This window comes from Oncorhynchus gorbuscha, linkage group LG09 (assembly GCF_021184085.1).
Source record: "Oncorhynchus gorbuscha isolate QuinsamMale2020 ecotype Even-year linkage group LG09, OgorEven_v1.0, whole genome shotgun sequence".
NCBI lineage: Eukaryota > Metazoa > Chordata > Actinopteri > Salmoniformes > Salmonidae > Oncorhynchus > Oncorhynchus gorbuscha.
The window spans coordinates 56,352,214-56,369,724 of NC_060181.1; the positions used below are offsets into that span (position 1 = coordinate 56,352,214).

The 17,511-nt window shown below is 42.3% G+C and overlaps 2 protein-coding genes across 2 annotated transcripts in view; both read left to right on the forward strand.

Moving 5' to 3' along the window:
- The first annotated feature begins 3,695 nt into the window (after positions 1-3,695).
- LOC124042872 (C-X-C chemokine receptor type 4-like) lies at positions 3,696-5,766 on the forward strand. Its single transcript, XM_046361004.1, has 2 exons — positions 3,696-3,839; positions 4,164-5,766. The coding sequence occupies exons 1-2, from the start codon at positions 3,816-3,818 to the stop codon at positions 5,226-5,228; spliced, it is 1,089 nt and encodes a 362-aa protein (XP_046216960.1). The 5' UTR covers positions 3,696-3,815; the 3' UTR covers positions 5,229-5,766.
- A 7,673-nt stretch (positions 5,767-13,439) lies between these two features.
- The window catches only part of LOC124043797 (aspartate--tRNA ligase, cytoplasmic-like), a 35,978-nt gene continuing 31,906 nt past the window's right edge, over positions 13,440-17,511 (forward strand). The window contains exon 1 of the mRNA XM_046362771.1: positions 13,440-13,597. Within this exon, the coding sequence (XP_046218727.1) occupies positions 13,575-13,597 (23 nt within the window). The 5' untranslated portion in view covers positions 13,440-13,574. The remainder of the gene's footprint in view (positions 13,598-17,511) is intronic.

A 17,511-nucleotide genomic window follows, 5' to 3' on the forward strand; every position in this document is an offset into this window, starting at 1 on the left:
AAGCAAAACCTGTTTGTTTTTATGACTAATTGTCTACATCAACACTGTTTATGGTTGACATGCAGTGATAAGTCCCAGATTTGAACCTTTCTCCATAGGTGTCATGTTCTATTGATGCAACCCCATAATGCACCTTATCTATCTTCACAGGAGACAAACTTTGCACAAAAGCACAGGCAGCAGGTAAAAACAAGCATGAGGGATCGCTCAACCTGACTACCTCCTACAAGCTGGCAAAAAAAGCTTCCCTTCCCCCAAGACTCCACAGACGAAGAGCAGTAGTACCCCTGTAAAATCACTTCAGATAATGGTGTTGTGCATTCTAATATGAATACTGAGAATACCTTTATGTTCAGACATATTGGAACAAACAATGCAACTGAGATTTATGCACAAAACAATCCAAAATGCGTACTATTGTAGGCTTAATCACATGACAACAGGAAGATTGATGGGTTCGCCTTCCTTTGATTCTTTGTTTAGGTATGGCAATGCAAATATCAGGACTTGGACTGTGAAATTTTAAATGAAAATCGACAAAACTCTTTGAAATATGTTTTATGTTGCTAAATCAACCTGTTGGCAAAGGGAACATAATAAACAGAGAGAAAATTAAATGCTCTGTAAACCAGACTGCATTCCAAATCATTTTTTTGTAGCAATCAAATGGGCCTACTATGCATTCAAGACAAATATCCATTGAACAACCATCTTGTGTAATGAATAAAATGTAGATTTATTTAAATTGAAGAACCACCCATTTAAATATGCTGAAACAAGTTGGCATTCCTTACAGATTTTTCTTTATTTTTAACCTTTATTTAACTGGGGAAGTCAGTTAAGAACAAATTCTTATTTACAATAACGGCCTACACCGGCCAATTGTGCGCCGCCTTATGGGACTCCCAATCACAGACGGTTGTGATACAGCCTGGATTTGAACCAGGGTGTCTGTAGTGGCGCCTCTAGCACTGAAATACAGTGGCTTAGACCGCTGCACCATTCAGGAGCCCAACAGATGGGAGATAAAAATCATATTTGCTAACTTAAACCCTTTATTTTGGGCTTAAGGGGGTAACCCAAAAGTCAGATTCAACAACAAAGGGTGTATCTTATTTTCTATGCGGTAATAAAAAGTGAAGGTGATATTTGAGCACTTCAACAATGATAAAAATGTTCTCTTTGCTCACTTGCTGTGGGCCATGGATGAGTTCTGACTAGAAAACAACCATTGTTGACTCAACCTCTCCAAGGCATGGCTCATTCTTCTCTTTATCTCCCCTTCATTCTTACTTCATTTTAATACCCATTCATGACCAAAGAGTCCTCTTACTGCTCTTTACACTTCTGATTTGTATTCTAAATAGCTCAGATCTTTTGTATTCTGATTGTTAAATGCTATCTGCAAGCTCCTGCTGCTTACACTGGGGTCTGCAGACTTTTTCCTATAACCTTTAGGAACATTGATCTCATTTAAAAGGTCTTCACGAAAATGGTTTCAATGTCTCTTAAATGCACTTGAACCAATGTGAGCAACACTAATGTATTTCACAGTAATTTCTCTTGTTCCATGCATAGATTAGTGAATTATCTACTAAAACATGATAGTGAGCACAAAATGCAATGAATAGTTGGGTAAACATTTGTACGGAAGTCACAAAAGGTCTTTATAACAGTCTTATTTACCCTCGATTAGCCCTAGAAATGGTTTTTGAACTCAGCATTGGCCCCAAGAGTATTCTAAATCAATAAATGTTATTTTATGAAGGTATACTTTTGTAATTAAATCTTTATTCATCATTGAGTGGAGTCAATCGTTTAATTTTTTTTTTTACTTAACATGTAGTAAGTCACTGACTCTACATTTAATCCATTAGCACACACTTCAACCACAGGGACAGAAAAACAACTGTTTGCCAGTGGCTGGCTTTGATAAGAGGACTCCATCCAATCCTTTACAGTGGGCATTCTCTCTCTCTCTGGCCCCTCTCCTCAGGATCTACAGGAAACAGAGCCCAAAAATGTGTTAGTTAAAAGAGTTGAGTTCCTAACAATACTGCTACCTCATCTCCTCTTATTCACATCAACTGCTGGTCTGTACTCTGCATCTGATGGAATTGGTGTGGTACATAAAAACACTTGCTTTACAACACAAATATACGTTGAACTGATAAAGTGGGTGGATTCATTCAATCGGTCAGTAATTTCAGATTTCAAAGAGGATAACTGCATGCTACAGGCTGCAGCTACTTGGTTACTGAGTAACCCTTTTTTAACCTAAAGATCATAGTGACCTTCCCCATCATTACCCAACACTAGCTGGGGATTACTTCAACTGAAATAAGAGAAAATACGGAGAATAGGGGTTGGTAGTGTTCTCTAGTTGCGCTGTGATTGGCTCAGTGTTCTGTCACTCATGGGGACACTACGTCACAGCAAAATCTACGGGGAGAGCTCGAAAATTCAAGCCCCTTTTTGAACGGTCATGCAACTCAGAATTCCAAGTCAGGAACTCCGACCTCTTTCTAGAGCTCCGACCTGAAGATCACTAACGCCATGATTCAACCTTGTTTTTTTCTGAGTTCCCAGTTGTCTTGAGAGCACCATAAGTCCAGAGAATGCCAGACTTTGATGACAACATTCGATGACAAAATTTGCCCATGAAGGACCGCCGTGCCACTGTTCAAGTGAGCATAGCACAAGAAGATGAGTCCAAAAATGTATTGTATGCTGCTGCAGAAATTATGTAATATGCCAGGGAGATATGTTTACTGTAGCTAAGAAAGTAATACTAAGTGTATGTTGCCTAGTAAGCTGTTAGTAGCCCATGTGCCTCACCCAAACAATTTGGTCCCTTTTCCCCTCATAATTTAGCATACTGTTCTGATTTGGTGGGGCACATGTAGCCTATAGGCTGTTTTAGAGAAATGTCATCATCAAATATTGTAAGTGCTTTCATTGTCTGCTTAAAGCCCCCTTTTATTTATGCTATGGTTCTGACTTGGTGTACAGGGAGAATACTGTAAGAAAGGCCCATGTTCTGAATTATGTAGCTGTACATTTCAAAAGTGCTGAACAAATAGTAACATATATTGACTATGTCCGTCCTAGCTCGGTCATTAATGCCTTAAACGAAATTACGGATTGCCTCTTATCCGCTTGTCGTCCCCTTATGCCATAGTTTGTACATCTCAATTGTCAAAAGAAACCACATTAGTTTAAGCAAGTCAGCCATATCAGCTATGTTTTTTTTTAATGGCAGTAAATGAGGTTGAATGAACTGTTTGCTGGTAGCAAGGTGTAGCAGTGGTAAGGTGTTGGGGCAGCTTTATGTACAGTTTATGGCTACCGTTTGTCACCGTTATAGTCCAATTAATGTATTATTTAGTGTTGTGTTGTGGAGTAGGCTTTGCTGGCATACATCTAAAAAACATGTTTGGGAGATTGCCCCACCAAGATGTACATGCTAAAAATCGACACTGAAGTGCACGGAGATTCCAATACCAATTAACGGCTCATTCAACACTCCATGTGTACAATCTGTCCAATGTTTAAATATTGCAAAAGGGCTACTGCGTCGATTTCTCATAGCCTAGTCTATAGGTGCATTTCAAGCCTCAGGTTACTAATCTATGCATTCAAGTGACGTCGGCCACTTCTATGAGAACCCTAAAAACGACATTGTGTCACACGCGGCCAAGGCTCCTCCTTTGGGAGGACCGCAAAGAGGGTAAGCTATTTGGGTGCATTTAAATTCTCAGGTTACTAAAGTTATTCAGACCCGCGGAGATAACCTGCATCACTGCGTTGCCACGATGTCTACTTTTTACGAGGTCGAAGTGAGTTTACCATTTCAGTCATTATTTAAAATTATAGTAATTGTATCTATAGCTTTAATATAGACATTGTTCTATATAACAAACGGGGCTATGTTTCTCAAATTTATATTCTGTATACTTTCGCCGAAATTTTGGTATGAATTTTATTTTCTCGAGGTAATTTATCAATGTTTCTCAAATAACACAAATATAACCTTATAATAGGCCTAAACTATTCCATCATAACTAACTTATTTTCAAGTATGTTCACAAATAGGCAATTATTTTTAATAGACTTATTGTAAACGATTATAATCTTATAATTATTATAATTATTTTTTGCAGCACATATTTTTTGACAACACCAGCTATGAAGAATCAGGGGATTTCGACTTTGAGTTGGGTTTCGAGGAGCCGTGCAACAGAGTCGGAGGTGATGATTTTCAAAGGATCTTCTTACCGACAGTTTATGGAATAATCTTTCTGCTTGGAATCGTCGGAAATGGACTGGTAGTGACAGTGATGGGCTACCAGAAAAAGGTCAAAACGATGACTGATAAATACAGGCTCCATCTTTCTGTGGCTGACCTCCTACTCGTCTTCACGCTACCTTTCTGGGCAGTGGATGCGGCCAGCAGTTGGTACTTTGGTGGCTTCCTCTGTACCACTGTGCATGTGATCTACACCATCAACCTGTATAGCAGTGTTCTGATTCTGGCTTTCATCAGCGTGGACAGGTACCTGGCAGTGGTGCATGCCACCAACAGCCAAACCACCAGGAAGAGGAAGCTGCTTGCAGAAAGATGGATCTATGTGGCAGTATGGCTACCTGCTGCTGTTCTCACTGTGCCTGACATAGTGTTTGCCACAGCTCTGGATGGAGGCTCCAGAACCATTTGCCAGCGCATCTACCCCCAGAAGAATAGCTTCTACTGGATGGCTGGGTTCCGTTTCCAGCACATTCTGGTGGGCTTTGTCCTGCCTGGTTTGGTCATCCTCACCTGCTACTGCATCATCATTGCCAAGCTGTCCCAGGGAGCCAAGGGTCAAGTGTTGAAGAGGAAGGCTCTCAAGACCACCGTAATCCTCATCCTGTGTTTCTTCAGCTGCTGGCTGCCGTACTGTGTGGGGATCTTTCTGGACACCCTAATGTTGCTCAATGTGATCTCCCATAGCTGTGCCCTGGAGCAGAGTCTGCAGACCTGGCTCTTAATCACAGAGGCTCTGGCATACTTTCATTGCTGTCTCAACCCCATCCTTTATGCTTTCCTGGGCGTTAAGTTCAAGAAATCTGCCCGAGATGCACTGACTGTCAGCAGTAGGTCAAGTCATAAAGTACTGACTAAAAAAAGAGGAGCCATTTCATCTGTATCCACTGAATCCGAGTCTTCAAGTGTCTTGTGCAGTTAAAAGTCACCATCCTTTGACTTTTAAATCTCAGGTTGAAACTAAGCTTTCTTTTTCAGGGACAAACTACATTTTGTACAGTTTTGACACCAAAACAAAAAAGACGCTCTTTCTAGTTGTAGTTGCCACTTACATTTTTTTTGTTGTTCTTGTCAAGAAAATAATTTTTATGTACAAAGGAGATTTAATCTACAGGCAGAGCCTGATGTCCATTGACTGGTCAACTGTATATATCAATCCTGCTACAGACGCAATTCCTTGCGGACTGTCATAGAAGATACATTGTTCTAATACGGGACATGTCATACTTCATCATGTCTGCTTAGGGATACTGTTTGTTCGATTAAAATATTTGTAGATAGTTGTTTGCCTTTTTCCCGTTCGCACTTAACTTGTGTGATTAGAAGTTATATTATTTATTGCTGTCGCTCACACGGAATGTTTTGTATCATTATTTCACTATTTTGTTAAGTGTTTGTATCATTTCAATGTCAATGCTATTTTGTTCAAGTGTTCTCAAATAAAATGTGGATAAATTACATGTAACGGCCATGGTGTTCATTGCTTTCTCAACCTCTTCTCTCTAAATGAGTGACTAATGTCCCCCCGGGGGCCTTATCTGACTGAAGAGGAGGACTGACCAGAGAGTCTTGTAATTACAAGAACATCTGTGCACTTTTATATCTTAAGCAGCCGCGGCACTACAAAAGCTCTTGAGGTCGAGTCAGAAGGACGAGCACCCATATGGCTGGTTCTGGAGTAAGAAAATAATGTATGTTTAGTTTAGGTAGACAAACTGCACCCCTCCCCCAATAATGTAGTGGCTTTGTAATGATCCAGTGTGTTTCAACTTAATTACAACATTTTAAAGCAATCTATCTGCACGAGTACACCAATAGAGATGCTGACTGACCGATGTCTTCGTTCCAATCCAATATTGGTGATGATAATACAATAGGGAACACATGATTTCCATTTCATGGACTTAAAAAAGAAGAAGATGTACAGCAGGGGTGATCAACTGTTATTTAAGAAGGCCCGGTCACACATTCCCTAGGTGGCAAAAGGTCCGGATGAATATTGTCATTTATCGGCGTAGTAACAAACACCCACCTCACAATGCATTTATCCCGAAACTGTTAACACCCTTCTCGTAGGCGGAGATAGCATTTTGCAGTTTTAAAGCTAATTTCCTGCAATTCTACACATTTGTCTTGGGGCAGAGAAAATTTGCCATTTTATAAGCTAATTTACTGCAATTTCACACATTTTGCAAATTCTTATGTGTGTTCATATGATACCTGAGTGACTCCACAAAAATCAATGGGTGCCCCCATGGGGTCAAGGCCCCAGGGCATGTCATCTGGTCTGATAACTACAAGATTTAGATAGCTGGCTAGACTAATTTACCTAGCTAGCTAACATGGTCTAGTTTATCAACAGGACATTTCTGACAGGTTATAAATATCTCTAAGGTCTGTCAGTGAATGAGATGACAAATGGAAAACTACTCATGCACTACCAAATGTTGACATTGCACCTCTACTATTACAAATCAAATACTGTATAACATTTTTGTTTTTTGAGACCCGGGGCCGTATTGACACCGTTCTGGGTCCAAATCCAGTCCGTGGTCCACTTGTTGAGTATGGCTCATGTACAGTATGTAGGCCTATGGATAGGAAACAGAACAAATAAGCAGACAGACTCATTAATTGATAGTAAGCCATTGGTAAATGTGAACAGTGAATGTATCCATTTGAAATGATGAAAGGCCGATGATCAAGTTGGAGACTGGAGGAAGCCAACAACAATGGATGCCGTAGTAAATTAAGATGTTGAATGGGCTTCACTGCATTGTTGTGGTTACAGTCATTGCACCAGAGTCCAACAAGGAGGCATTACCATGACTTTACCTTTAAAAAAAGGTGTAAATCACCCCCATAAGTTTATGGTTATTTTTTAGTCTAGGTTCTCACAGTTGACTCACAATAAAACAGGATGAAATAAGAAGTGCTTTTCCTGCTGGACTTGTATTGGAATGGTCCACCTATTAGCATAAGAGCTAATTGTCCCACTCAGCTGAGGGAGAACTGGGTCATTCACACTCCATTGAGTTCAGCTGGGCTCACTACTTCTGCTTCTTAACTGCCACTTGGAAACCTCTATATGAGATTATATACAACTGATAAAAGACTAATGTTTATACTCCATCTGAAAGTCAATGTCTTTGATATTGCATCAGAGATGTATTATATTGAAATGATGCGGAAATGATTTGTTTAGTATGACCGAAGGACAATTCAGTTGAATGCAATCATCATAATCATCATTATCCTCTAATTTAGACTGAATCATTTAGATCCGTCTTGATTATCACACAAACCAATGGTTTCAAACTCAAAACTCATGTGTTTTCAGGAAGAAAATGGTCAACACATTTTGAGTCAAAAATGTTCCGTGGTGATTCACTGGTTTGGATAGGATGTTTTTTTCATTTTGAGAGGTTAAAGGCTAAAGCTGTTGACATGCACAGGAAATTGTTTCTAACCTGGGTTCATTAGCAATGTGCATTCAACTGTTTGGAGGTTCCGATCGAGGGAGATAAAGATTACTTCTACTACAAGATTTGACTCAACTAACTGAGCTAAGATTACATTTATGGGAGATGAAAGTATAGGGTATTAGAGATCTCCTTCATATTAACCTGATGGAAGTGTTATTAGTTGGAGGCTAAAGTAAAATAGACAAGGTTCCTCTGGGACAGTAACCTATTATTAACGGGTACATTGTTTTGGTTGGGAAGTGACCAGCAGGAAGACTGTTTCCTGCATCAGGAGCTTCTGTGGCCAACAGCCTGTGAAAATACTTAGGCCCCCCCGACTCTATTCAACCCTCCCAATGGACCACTAGATGCATTTAAGAGCAGGGTGCCAAAGCCATTTCGTCGCAAAGACCATTCATGTAAAATAAAATGTCAGCGGGGCAACACACTGGGGATTTAGTTTGACCGATACAAGGCAACAAATGGAATAGTCCCAAAAGTGCAAACGCCTCCAAAAATCGACCGCACTTCAAAAGCTTACACGGTTTTGAAAACATTTTGACATTACCTATACATTCAGGTATTTTCTGTGTATTATTATTTACTCAACTTACTGTTTGGAAGTTGAACCACCTAAAAGTAGTTATAAAGTAGTTAGGCCCTCAATGAAGTCCTTGATATTATATAGCTTTAAACAGTTGAAGTCTGAAGTTTACATACACCTTAGCCAAATACATTTAAACTCAGTTTTTCACAATTCCTGACATTTTTTCACAGTAAAACTTCCCTGTCTTAAATCCGTTAGGATCACCACTTTATTTTAAGAATGTGAAATGTCAGATCAACAGCAGAGAGAATGATTTATTTAAGCTTTTATTTCTTTCATCACATTCCCAGTGGGTCAGAAGCTTACATACACTCAATTAGTATTTGGTAGCATTGCCTTTAAATTGTTTAACTTGGGTCAAACGTTTCCGGTAGCCTTCCCATGAGCTTCCCATAATAATTTGGGTGAATTTTGGCCCATTCCTCCTGACAGAGCTGGTGTAACTGGGTCGGATTTGTAGGCCTCCTTGCTCACACACGCTTTTTCAGTTTTGCCCACACATTTTCCATAGAATTGAAGTCAGGGCTTTGTGATGGCCACTCCAATACCTTGACTTTGTTGTCCTTAAGCCATTTTGCCACAACTTTGGAAGTATGCTTGGGGTCATTGTCCATTTGGAAGACCCATTTGCGACCAAGCTTTAACTTCCTGACTGATGTCTTCAGATGTTGCTTCAATATATCCACATAATTTCTCCCCTCATGATGCCATCTATGTTGTGAAGTGCACCAGTCCTTCCTGCAGCAAAGCACTTGAAGGAGTTCCCTCCTGCGTTGAGCACGTGTTGGCCGCTTTTCCTTCACTCTGAGGTCCAACTCATCCCAAACCATCTCAATTGGGTTGAGGTCGGGTAATTGTGGAGGCCAGGTCATCTGATGCAGCACTCCATCACTCTCCTTCTTGGTCAAATAGCCCTTACACAGCTTTGAGGTGTGTTGGGCCATTGTCCTGTTGAAAAACAAATGACTGTCCCACTAAGCGCAAACCAAATGAGATGGTGTATCGCTGCAGAATGCTGTGGTAGCCATGCTGGTTAAGTGTGCCTTGAATCATTAAAAAAAACACAGACAGTGTAAACAGCACCACACCATCACACCTCCTCCTCCATGCTTCACGGTGGGAACCTCACATGTGGAGATCATCCGTTCACCTACTCTGTGTCTCACAAAGACACAGCGGTTGGAACCAAAAATCTAAAATTTGGACTCATCAGACCAAAGGACAGATTTCCACCGGTCTAATGTCCATTGCTGGTGTTTCTTGGGCCAAGCAAGTCTCTTCTTATTTGTGTCCTTTAGTAGTGGTTTCTTTGCAGCAATTCGACCATGAAGGCCTGATTCACGCTGTCTCTGTTACTTGAACTCTGTGAAGCATTTATTTGGGCTGCAATTTCTAAGGCTGTTAACTCTACTTAACTTATCCTCTGCAGCAGAGGTAACTCTGGGTCTTCCTTTCCTGTGGCGGACCTCATGACAGCCAGTTTCATCATAGCGCTTGATGGTTTTTGCAACTGCACTTTAAGAAACTTTCAATGTTCTTGCCATTTTCAAGATTGACTGACATGGCGAGCAGCAGACAATTCCTGCTCGTGTCTGCCGAGCATGGCTCCTTGGATCTCGACGGCCACTGAAGATTCCTTGGTCGGGTCATGCAGGTGAAAGAGGCAAAGCGACTTAACAGAAACAGAGTTTATTTAAGTCCAAACAGGGAATAACAGAAATCCTCTAGTCTGTAGAGGGGAAATAACTGGAGAAGCGGCCACAGACTGCAGGTCCGGGTTAGACACCTGCTCACACGCAGCATCTGAGAGACACAGGACTTCAGGTCTTAAAAGTAATGATGGACTGTCATTTATCTTTGCTTATTTGAGCTGTTCTTGCCATAATATGGACTTGGTATTTTACCAAATAGGGCTATCTTCTGTATACCACCCCTACCTTGTCACAACACAACTGATTGGCTCAAGAAGGAAATCAGAAGGAATTGCATGAAGAAGGAAATCAATTCCACACATTTACTTGTAACAAGGCACACCTGTTAATTGAAAAGCATTCCAGGTGATTACCTCATGAAGCTGGTTGAGAGAATGCCAATAGTCGTCATAGTCGTCATCAAGGTAAATGGTGGCTACTTTGAATAATCTACTTTTTTAAACACTTTATGATTCCATATGTGTTATTTCATTGTTTGGATGTCTTCACTATTATTCTGCAATATAGAAAATAATAATAAAGAAAAACCCTTGAATGAGTAGGTGTGTCCAAACTTTTGACTGGTACTGTATATTTGTGTCCTTTATTTAACCACACAAGTTAGTTAAGAGCACATTCTTATTTACAATGACAGCCTAGGAACAGAACGACAGATTTTTACCTTGTCAGCTCTAGGATTCGATCTAGCAACCTTTCGGTTACTGGCCCAACCACTAGGCTGCCTGCTGCCCCAAATATATTATATATACAGTATATAATTATAAACTGGGTGGTTTGCTCCGTAAATGCTGATTGGCTGACAGCCGTGGTATATCAGACCGTATATCACATGTATGGCAAAACATTTATTTTTACTGCTCTAATTACGTTGGTAACAAGTTTATAATAGCAATAAGGCAACTCAGAGGTTTGTAGTATATGGCCAATATACCATGGCTAAGGGCTGTATCCAGGCACTCCAGTTTGCATCGTGCCTAAGAACAGCCCCTAGCCATGGTATGTTGGCCATATACCACACTCCCGCATGCCTCATTGCTAAGAGTGTAAGCAAAACGTCCATATCTTGCATGATCTTACACACACAGAGACGGGTACAAAGCTCTCCCTCACCCTCCATTTAGCAAATCTGACCATAATTCTATTCTCCTGATTCCTGCTTACAAGCTAAACAAAAGCAGGAAGTACCAGTGACTCGCTCAATGCGGAAGTGGTCAGATGACGCAGATGCTAAGCTACAGGACTATTTTGCTAGCACAGGATGGAATATGTTCCGGGATTCATCCGATGGCATTGAGGAGTATACCACATCAATCACCGGCTTCATCAATAAGTGCATTGATGACATCATCCACACAGTGACTGTACATACATATCCCAACCAGAAGCCATGAATTACAGGCAACATCTGCACTGAGCTAAAGGCTAGAGCTGCCGCTTTCAAGGAGCTGGACACACGTATAAGAAATCACGCTATGCCCTCAGACGAACCATCAAACAGGCAGAGTGCCAATACAGGACTAAGATTTAATCCTACTACACCGGCTTTGACACTCTTTGGATGTGGCAGGGCTTACAAACTATTACGGATTACAAAGGGAAGCCCAGCTGCGAGCTGCCCAGTGACACAAGCCTACCAGATGAGCTTCAAGGGCAAGCAACACTGAAGCATGCATGAGAGCACCAGCAGTTTGAGACGACTGTGTGATCCCACTCTCCTTAGTCGATGTAAGTAAGAACTTTAAAACAGGTCAACATTCATAAAGCCGCAGGACCAGACGGATTACCAGGACGTGTACTCAGAGCATGCGCTGACCAACTGGCAAGTGTCTACATTGACATTTTCAACTTCTCCCTGACTGAGTCTATAATACCTACATGTTTCAAGCAGACCACCATAGTCTCTGTGTCCAAGAATGGAAACCTGCCTAAATGACTACCGACCCATAGCACACCTCATCTGTAGCCACGAAGTGCTTTAAAAGGCTGGTCATGGATCACATCAACACCATCATCCCATTAACACTAGACCCACTCCAATTTGCATACCGCTCCAATCGATCCACCGATGACGCAATCTCTATTGCACTCCACACTGTTCTTTCCCACCTGGATAAAAGGAACACCTACGTGAGAACACTTCCCTCTGCAACTGGATCCTGGACTTCCTGACGGCCCACCCGCAGGTGGTAAGGGTAGTCAACAACACATCTACCACGCTGATCCTCAACACAGGAGCCCCTCCTATAATCCCTGTTCACCCACAACCGCATGACCAAGCACGGCCCCAACACCATTATTAAGTTTGCCGACGACATAATGTTGGTAGGCCTGCTACCGACAACAATGAGACAGCCTATAGGGAGGTCAGAGACTGGCAGTGTGGTGCCAGGAAAAACAACCTCTCCCTCAATGTGAACAAGACAAAGGAGCTGTTCGTGGACTACAGGAAAAGGAGGAACGAGCACGCCCTCATTCACATTGACCGGGCTGTAGTGGAGCGGGTCGAGAGCTTCAAGTTACTTGGTGTCCACATTACCAACAAACTATCATGGTCTAAACACACTAAGACAGTTGTGAAGAGGGCACGACAAACTTATTCCCCCTCAAGAGACTGAAAAGATTTGGCATGGGTCCTCAGATCCTCAAAAAGTTATACAGCTGCACCATTGAGAGCATCCTGACTGGTTGCATCACCGCCTGGTATTGCAACTGGTCGGCATCCGATCGCAAAGCGCTACTGAGGGTAGTGCGTATGGCCCAGTACATCACTGGGGCCAAGCTTCCTGCCATCCAGAACCTCTATACCAGGCAGTGTCAGAGGAAGGCCCTAGAAATGGTCAAAAACTCCAGCCACCCGAGTTACAGACTGTTCTCTCTGCTACTGCATGGCAAGTGGTACCAGAGCACCAAGTCTAGGTCCAAAAGGCTCCTTAACAGCTTCTACCCCCAAGCCATAAGAACAGTTAATCAAATGGCTACCTGGACTATTTGCATTGACCCCCTTTTTTTACGCTGCTGCTACTCAATGTTTATTATCTATGCATAGTCACTTTACCCCTACCTACATGTACATAGTACCTCAATTACCTCGACTAACCACTACCCCCACATTGACTCAGTACCTCCTGTATATAGCCTCCTTACTGTTATTTTATAGTGTTACTTTTTTTTACTTGGATTTATTTACCCCCTGTATTTAGCCTCGTTAATGTTATTTTATTTTTAGCTCATATTTTCTTACTCTGCATTGTTGGTTAAGGGCTTGTAAGTAAACTCTTGATTTGAAATATGACAGGATGAGATTTCAACAGCTCTTGCGGAACTATTGTTCTTTGACCTAGTTTCAGCCCGGATTGAGAAACTATTTTTCTGTGCATCAGGGAAATAGGCCAGTCTTCTACCACCTATGAATGCTCTCTGAACAGCTGACTCTGTCTCAGAAGTAACTGTCAAGAAACTACCATCTCAAAAGAATAATAACTGTCATGACTAAAGATGGAGTCCAAGGGTAAGAGAAATGCTTTCTCGTGTCTCAGAATGTTTTAAACTGTAACGTTAGCTGGCTAGCTAAAGCCGGTTGTATTTTCAGGTGATTGCATCAGCAATTTAATGTATCAGTTTTCCATCAAGATAGCAAACTAGTTTGCTAGCTAGCTAGTTTAAAACAGAAAATGTCACGAATAGCAGCTACAGCCGTGAAGTCCACGTTTCTTTCTGCTGGCTTATACAGCTAAAGTTTGACAGCTAGCTAACTTGCTAGTATCTTAACAGTAGCAAGCTAAGCACCATTACATGCCAATGCTCTCTGACCGTGCCATCATGCTCGATAATACATGCCACTTAATTTAGCTGGCTAACAGCTGCTTTTCATGCGTGCCGAACTTAGTAGTTAGCTCGGTAGCTAGCTTGCTAGTTAAAACAAAGCCTTGATTTAGTGGTTGAACTTTCATTTTGCAATTTACATGTCTCCGTACTCAAAATAAACGATGTACATAGCTAACTACCGGTATATCGTATAAAACCTATTTGTGAGAAAGGTAGCATGACATGTGCCATTCATTATTGAGTGTGGTTGTAAAGGCTCTGCAAAAGGGAACTTGTCATAACCTGTCCATCCATACACATCCCCCAGTTGTTTGACCAGTGGCAGTTTTCTGCTCGGGTCAGAGTGCACAACCATGTCATAAAGTGCAGTGTTTTCCTTAAAACAGTTAGGCAAGTGTAGGGGAAGTATTACAATTGATTTTGGGACAGAAATAAACTGACAAGTCTAGATCACTGTTTGACAGCCAGTGTTGAACATTGTATAGCATACATTAACGCTTGTCCACTTGCCAAGGCAAGTTAAACAAATTGTCAGTTGAGAAGATTTATAGATTTAAGTTGCCCGACTGGACAAGTAAAAAAAAAAAAAAATCAGATCAAAGTTACCTCTGGATGCGGTGTGTTGTGCACTGGCCCCCCCTCTGCAGAGCGCATCACAGTAGCATTATTTTAGGCCTGCGTTGACAGACACGAGTGGTCTTTCAATCATGCAGTCGCAAGATGCGTTTTTGAGATCCGAGCCACTGTAGCCGCGTGCTCATATTTGTTGCTATTCATTGCTAGTGAGTTATTTCCCCAGTTATAGCTGTAAAAGGTCATGGTGTTTGCATCACCTGCATGCATGCCAGTGCGAGTGGGCTTTTGCCAGAGGCGAGAGACGTTGCAGCAGCAGATAGTCTATTGTATATCATTATTTTAACTAGATAGCCAATTCAAAATACATTGTGTAGTTTGGCTGGTTAACTATTTACGTATTAGCATGTATTAATGTTATGTCCAATGTCCTAAATAACTTTCCCACCCGGCACTGGTGTACAACCGCAAATATGGGTGCACAGTTTGAAACCAATGCTGAGTACTCCGGTTATAAAACGTCTCTCAAGTGCTCAAAATTGGGTGTTGAAATAATTCTGACACCGTTGGAAAGCTGGGATTCTCCTCTATTCGATACTGGCCATATAATTCTAAAAACCTTGAAAAAAATGATTAAAATAGCCTAATTGACAAGTAACAAAAAACAGAGAAACGTGTCTTAGTTAGCTACCTTGCTTTGAAGACGCCCACCTTAGCCATTTGATCCCTGGTAATTGAATGAGGGAATTATTTTTATAAAGACAAAAAAACAGCTGCTCAGCAGGGTTGGATCAAAAGCCTACACACCCAGTAGCTCTCCAGATAGAGGGTTGACCACATGTTTTATACAGTAGCCTATCAGTGCAGTATTTTACTTTGGGAGAGGGGGGTTAGTGCCTTTCTCAAGGCAACAAAGGCAGGAGATATAATACATGGGATCAGAGACCAGCAGCCTTCCATTGTCAATACTAGTAATAATAATGCTTTTTATCTTTTGAAGTGGTTCCTTGCATGATGCAACACAATTTTCAAGCACTGTTTTGGCCCATGGTGTTCCAGATGTTTCTTCACTTGTAAGTGACTTGAAGTTTTGGACAAGTAAAAATGATCTGTCCTATTTTGTCCTATGGACAAGTGACAATTTGTTTTTTTTACTGTCAAGCGCTGCTGTGTTCACAGCAGGTGAAGCCCAAGACTGATTTTACATGAGGGCAGGGGGATGTTCAGCAAGACGCAACGTTTTGGAATGTTCAGATAGAAATATGCTACAGTATAACAAACATGCCTGTAGAATAAGGAATCATGTCTGCTCTATTTAGGGGCTCCCGAGTGGCGCAGCAGTCTAAGGCACTGCATCTGAACCAGGTTAAGGGCGCTGTACTGCAGCGCCAGCTGTGCCATCAGAGTCCCTGGGTTCGCGCCCAGGCTCCGGGAGGTCCGTGGGGCGACGCACAATTGGCCTAGCGTCGTCCGGGTTAGGGAGGGCTTGGTCGGTAGGGATGTCCTTGTCTCATCGCGCACCAGCGACTCCAGTGAGCGCTAACCAAGGTTGCCAGGTGCACCCTCCGACACATTGGTGCGGCTGGCTTCTGGGTTGGATGCGCGCTGTGTTAAGAAGCAGTACGGCTGGTTGGGTTGTGTATCGGAGGACGCATGACAACCTTCGTCTCTCCCGAGCCTGTACGGGAGTACAATTGGATACCACGAGAGAAAAAAGGGCAATATATATATTTTTTTTTTTTACCCCCTTTTTTCTCTCGTGGTATCCAATTGTACTCCCGTACAGGCTCGGGAGAGACGAAGGTTGTGATTGGACATGATTTGGAAAGGCACACACCTGTCTATAAGGTCCCACAGTTGGCAGTGCATGTCAGAGCAAAAACTAAGCCATGAGGTCAAAGGAGAGCTCGGAGACAGGCTTGTTTGGAGGCACAGATCTGGGGAAGGGTACAACATTTCTGCAGCATTGAAGGTCCCTGAGAACACAGTGGCCTCCATCACTATAAAATGGAAGAAGTTTGGAACCACCAAGATGCTTCCTAGAGCTCGCTGTTTGGCCAAACTGAGCAATCAGGGGAGAAGGGCCTTGGTCAGGTAGGTGACCAAGAACCTGAAGTTCACTCTGACAGAGCTCTGGAGTTCCTCTGTGAAGAAGGGAGAACCTTCCAGAAGGACAACCATCTCTGCAGCACTCCAGCAATCAGGTCTTTATGGTAGAGTGGCCAGACTGAAGCCACTCCTCAGTAAAAGGCACATGACAGCCCACTTGGAGTATGCAAAAATGCACCTAAACAACTCTGACCATGAGAAACACGATTCTCTGGTCTAATGAAGCCAAGATTGAACTATTTAGCCTGAATGCCAAGCATCCCGTCTGGAGGAAACCTGGCACCATCCCTATGGTGAAGCATGGTGGTGACCATCGTGCTGTGGGGATGTTTTTCAGCGGCAGGGACTGGGAGACTAGTTGGGATCGAGGCAAAGTACAGAGAGGTCCTTGATGAAAGCCTGCTGCAGAGCGCTCAGGACTTCAGCCTGGGGTGAAGGTTCACCTTCCATCAGGACAATAACCCTAAGCACGCAGCCAAGACAATGCAGGAGTGGCTTCGGGACAAGTCTCTGAATGTCCTTCAGTGGCACAGCCAGAGCCTGGACTTGAACCCGATCGAACATCTCTTGAGAGACCTGAAAATAGCTGTGCAGCATCGCTCCCCATCCAACCTGACGTCGCTTGGGAGCAACTATTTCTAAAAATCAGTTTTTGATTTGTCATTATGAGGTATTGTGTGTAGATGAGGGGGGAAAAACAATTGAAAACATTTTAGAAAAAGGCTGTAACATAACAAAATGTGGAAAAAGTCAACGGGTCTGAATACTTTTCGAATGCACTGTACATGGAAACTCATTCTCGCCACCCAAAAAGAAAATGCATATAGGTCGTACAGGTTGTTTCTTAATTTGCATCATTGTGTGGCGATTTCAATCTATCCACGTTGCAGGGATCAGTACAGCAGGGCCGCCGGC

What these genes read in the sequence shown, in the direction of transcription:
- LOC124042872 (XM_046361004.1), top strand. Translation starts at nt 3,816, where the DNA reads ATGTCTACTTTTTACGAGGTCGAA. An exon ending in CTACTTTTTACGAGGTCGAA is followed by an intron (nt 3,840 to 4,163) that starts GTGAGTTTACCA and finishes TATTTTTTGCAG; the next exon opens with CACATATTTTTTGACAACAC.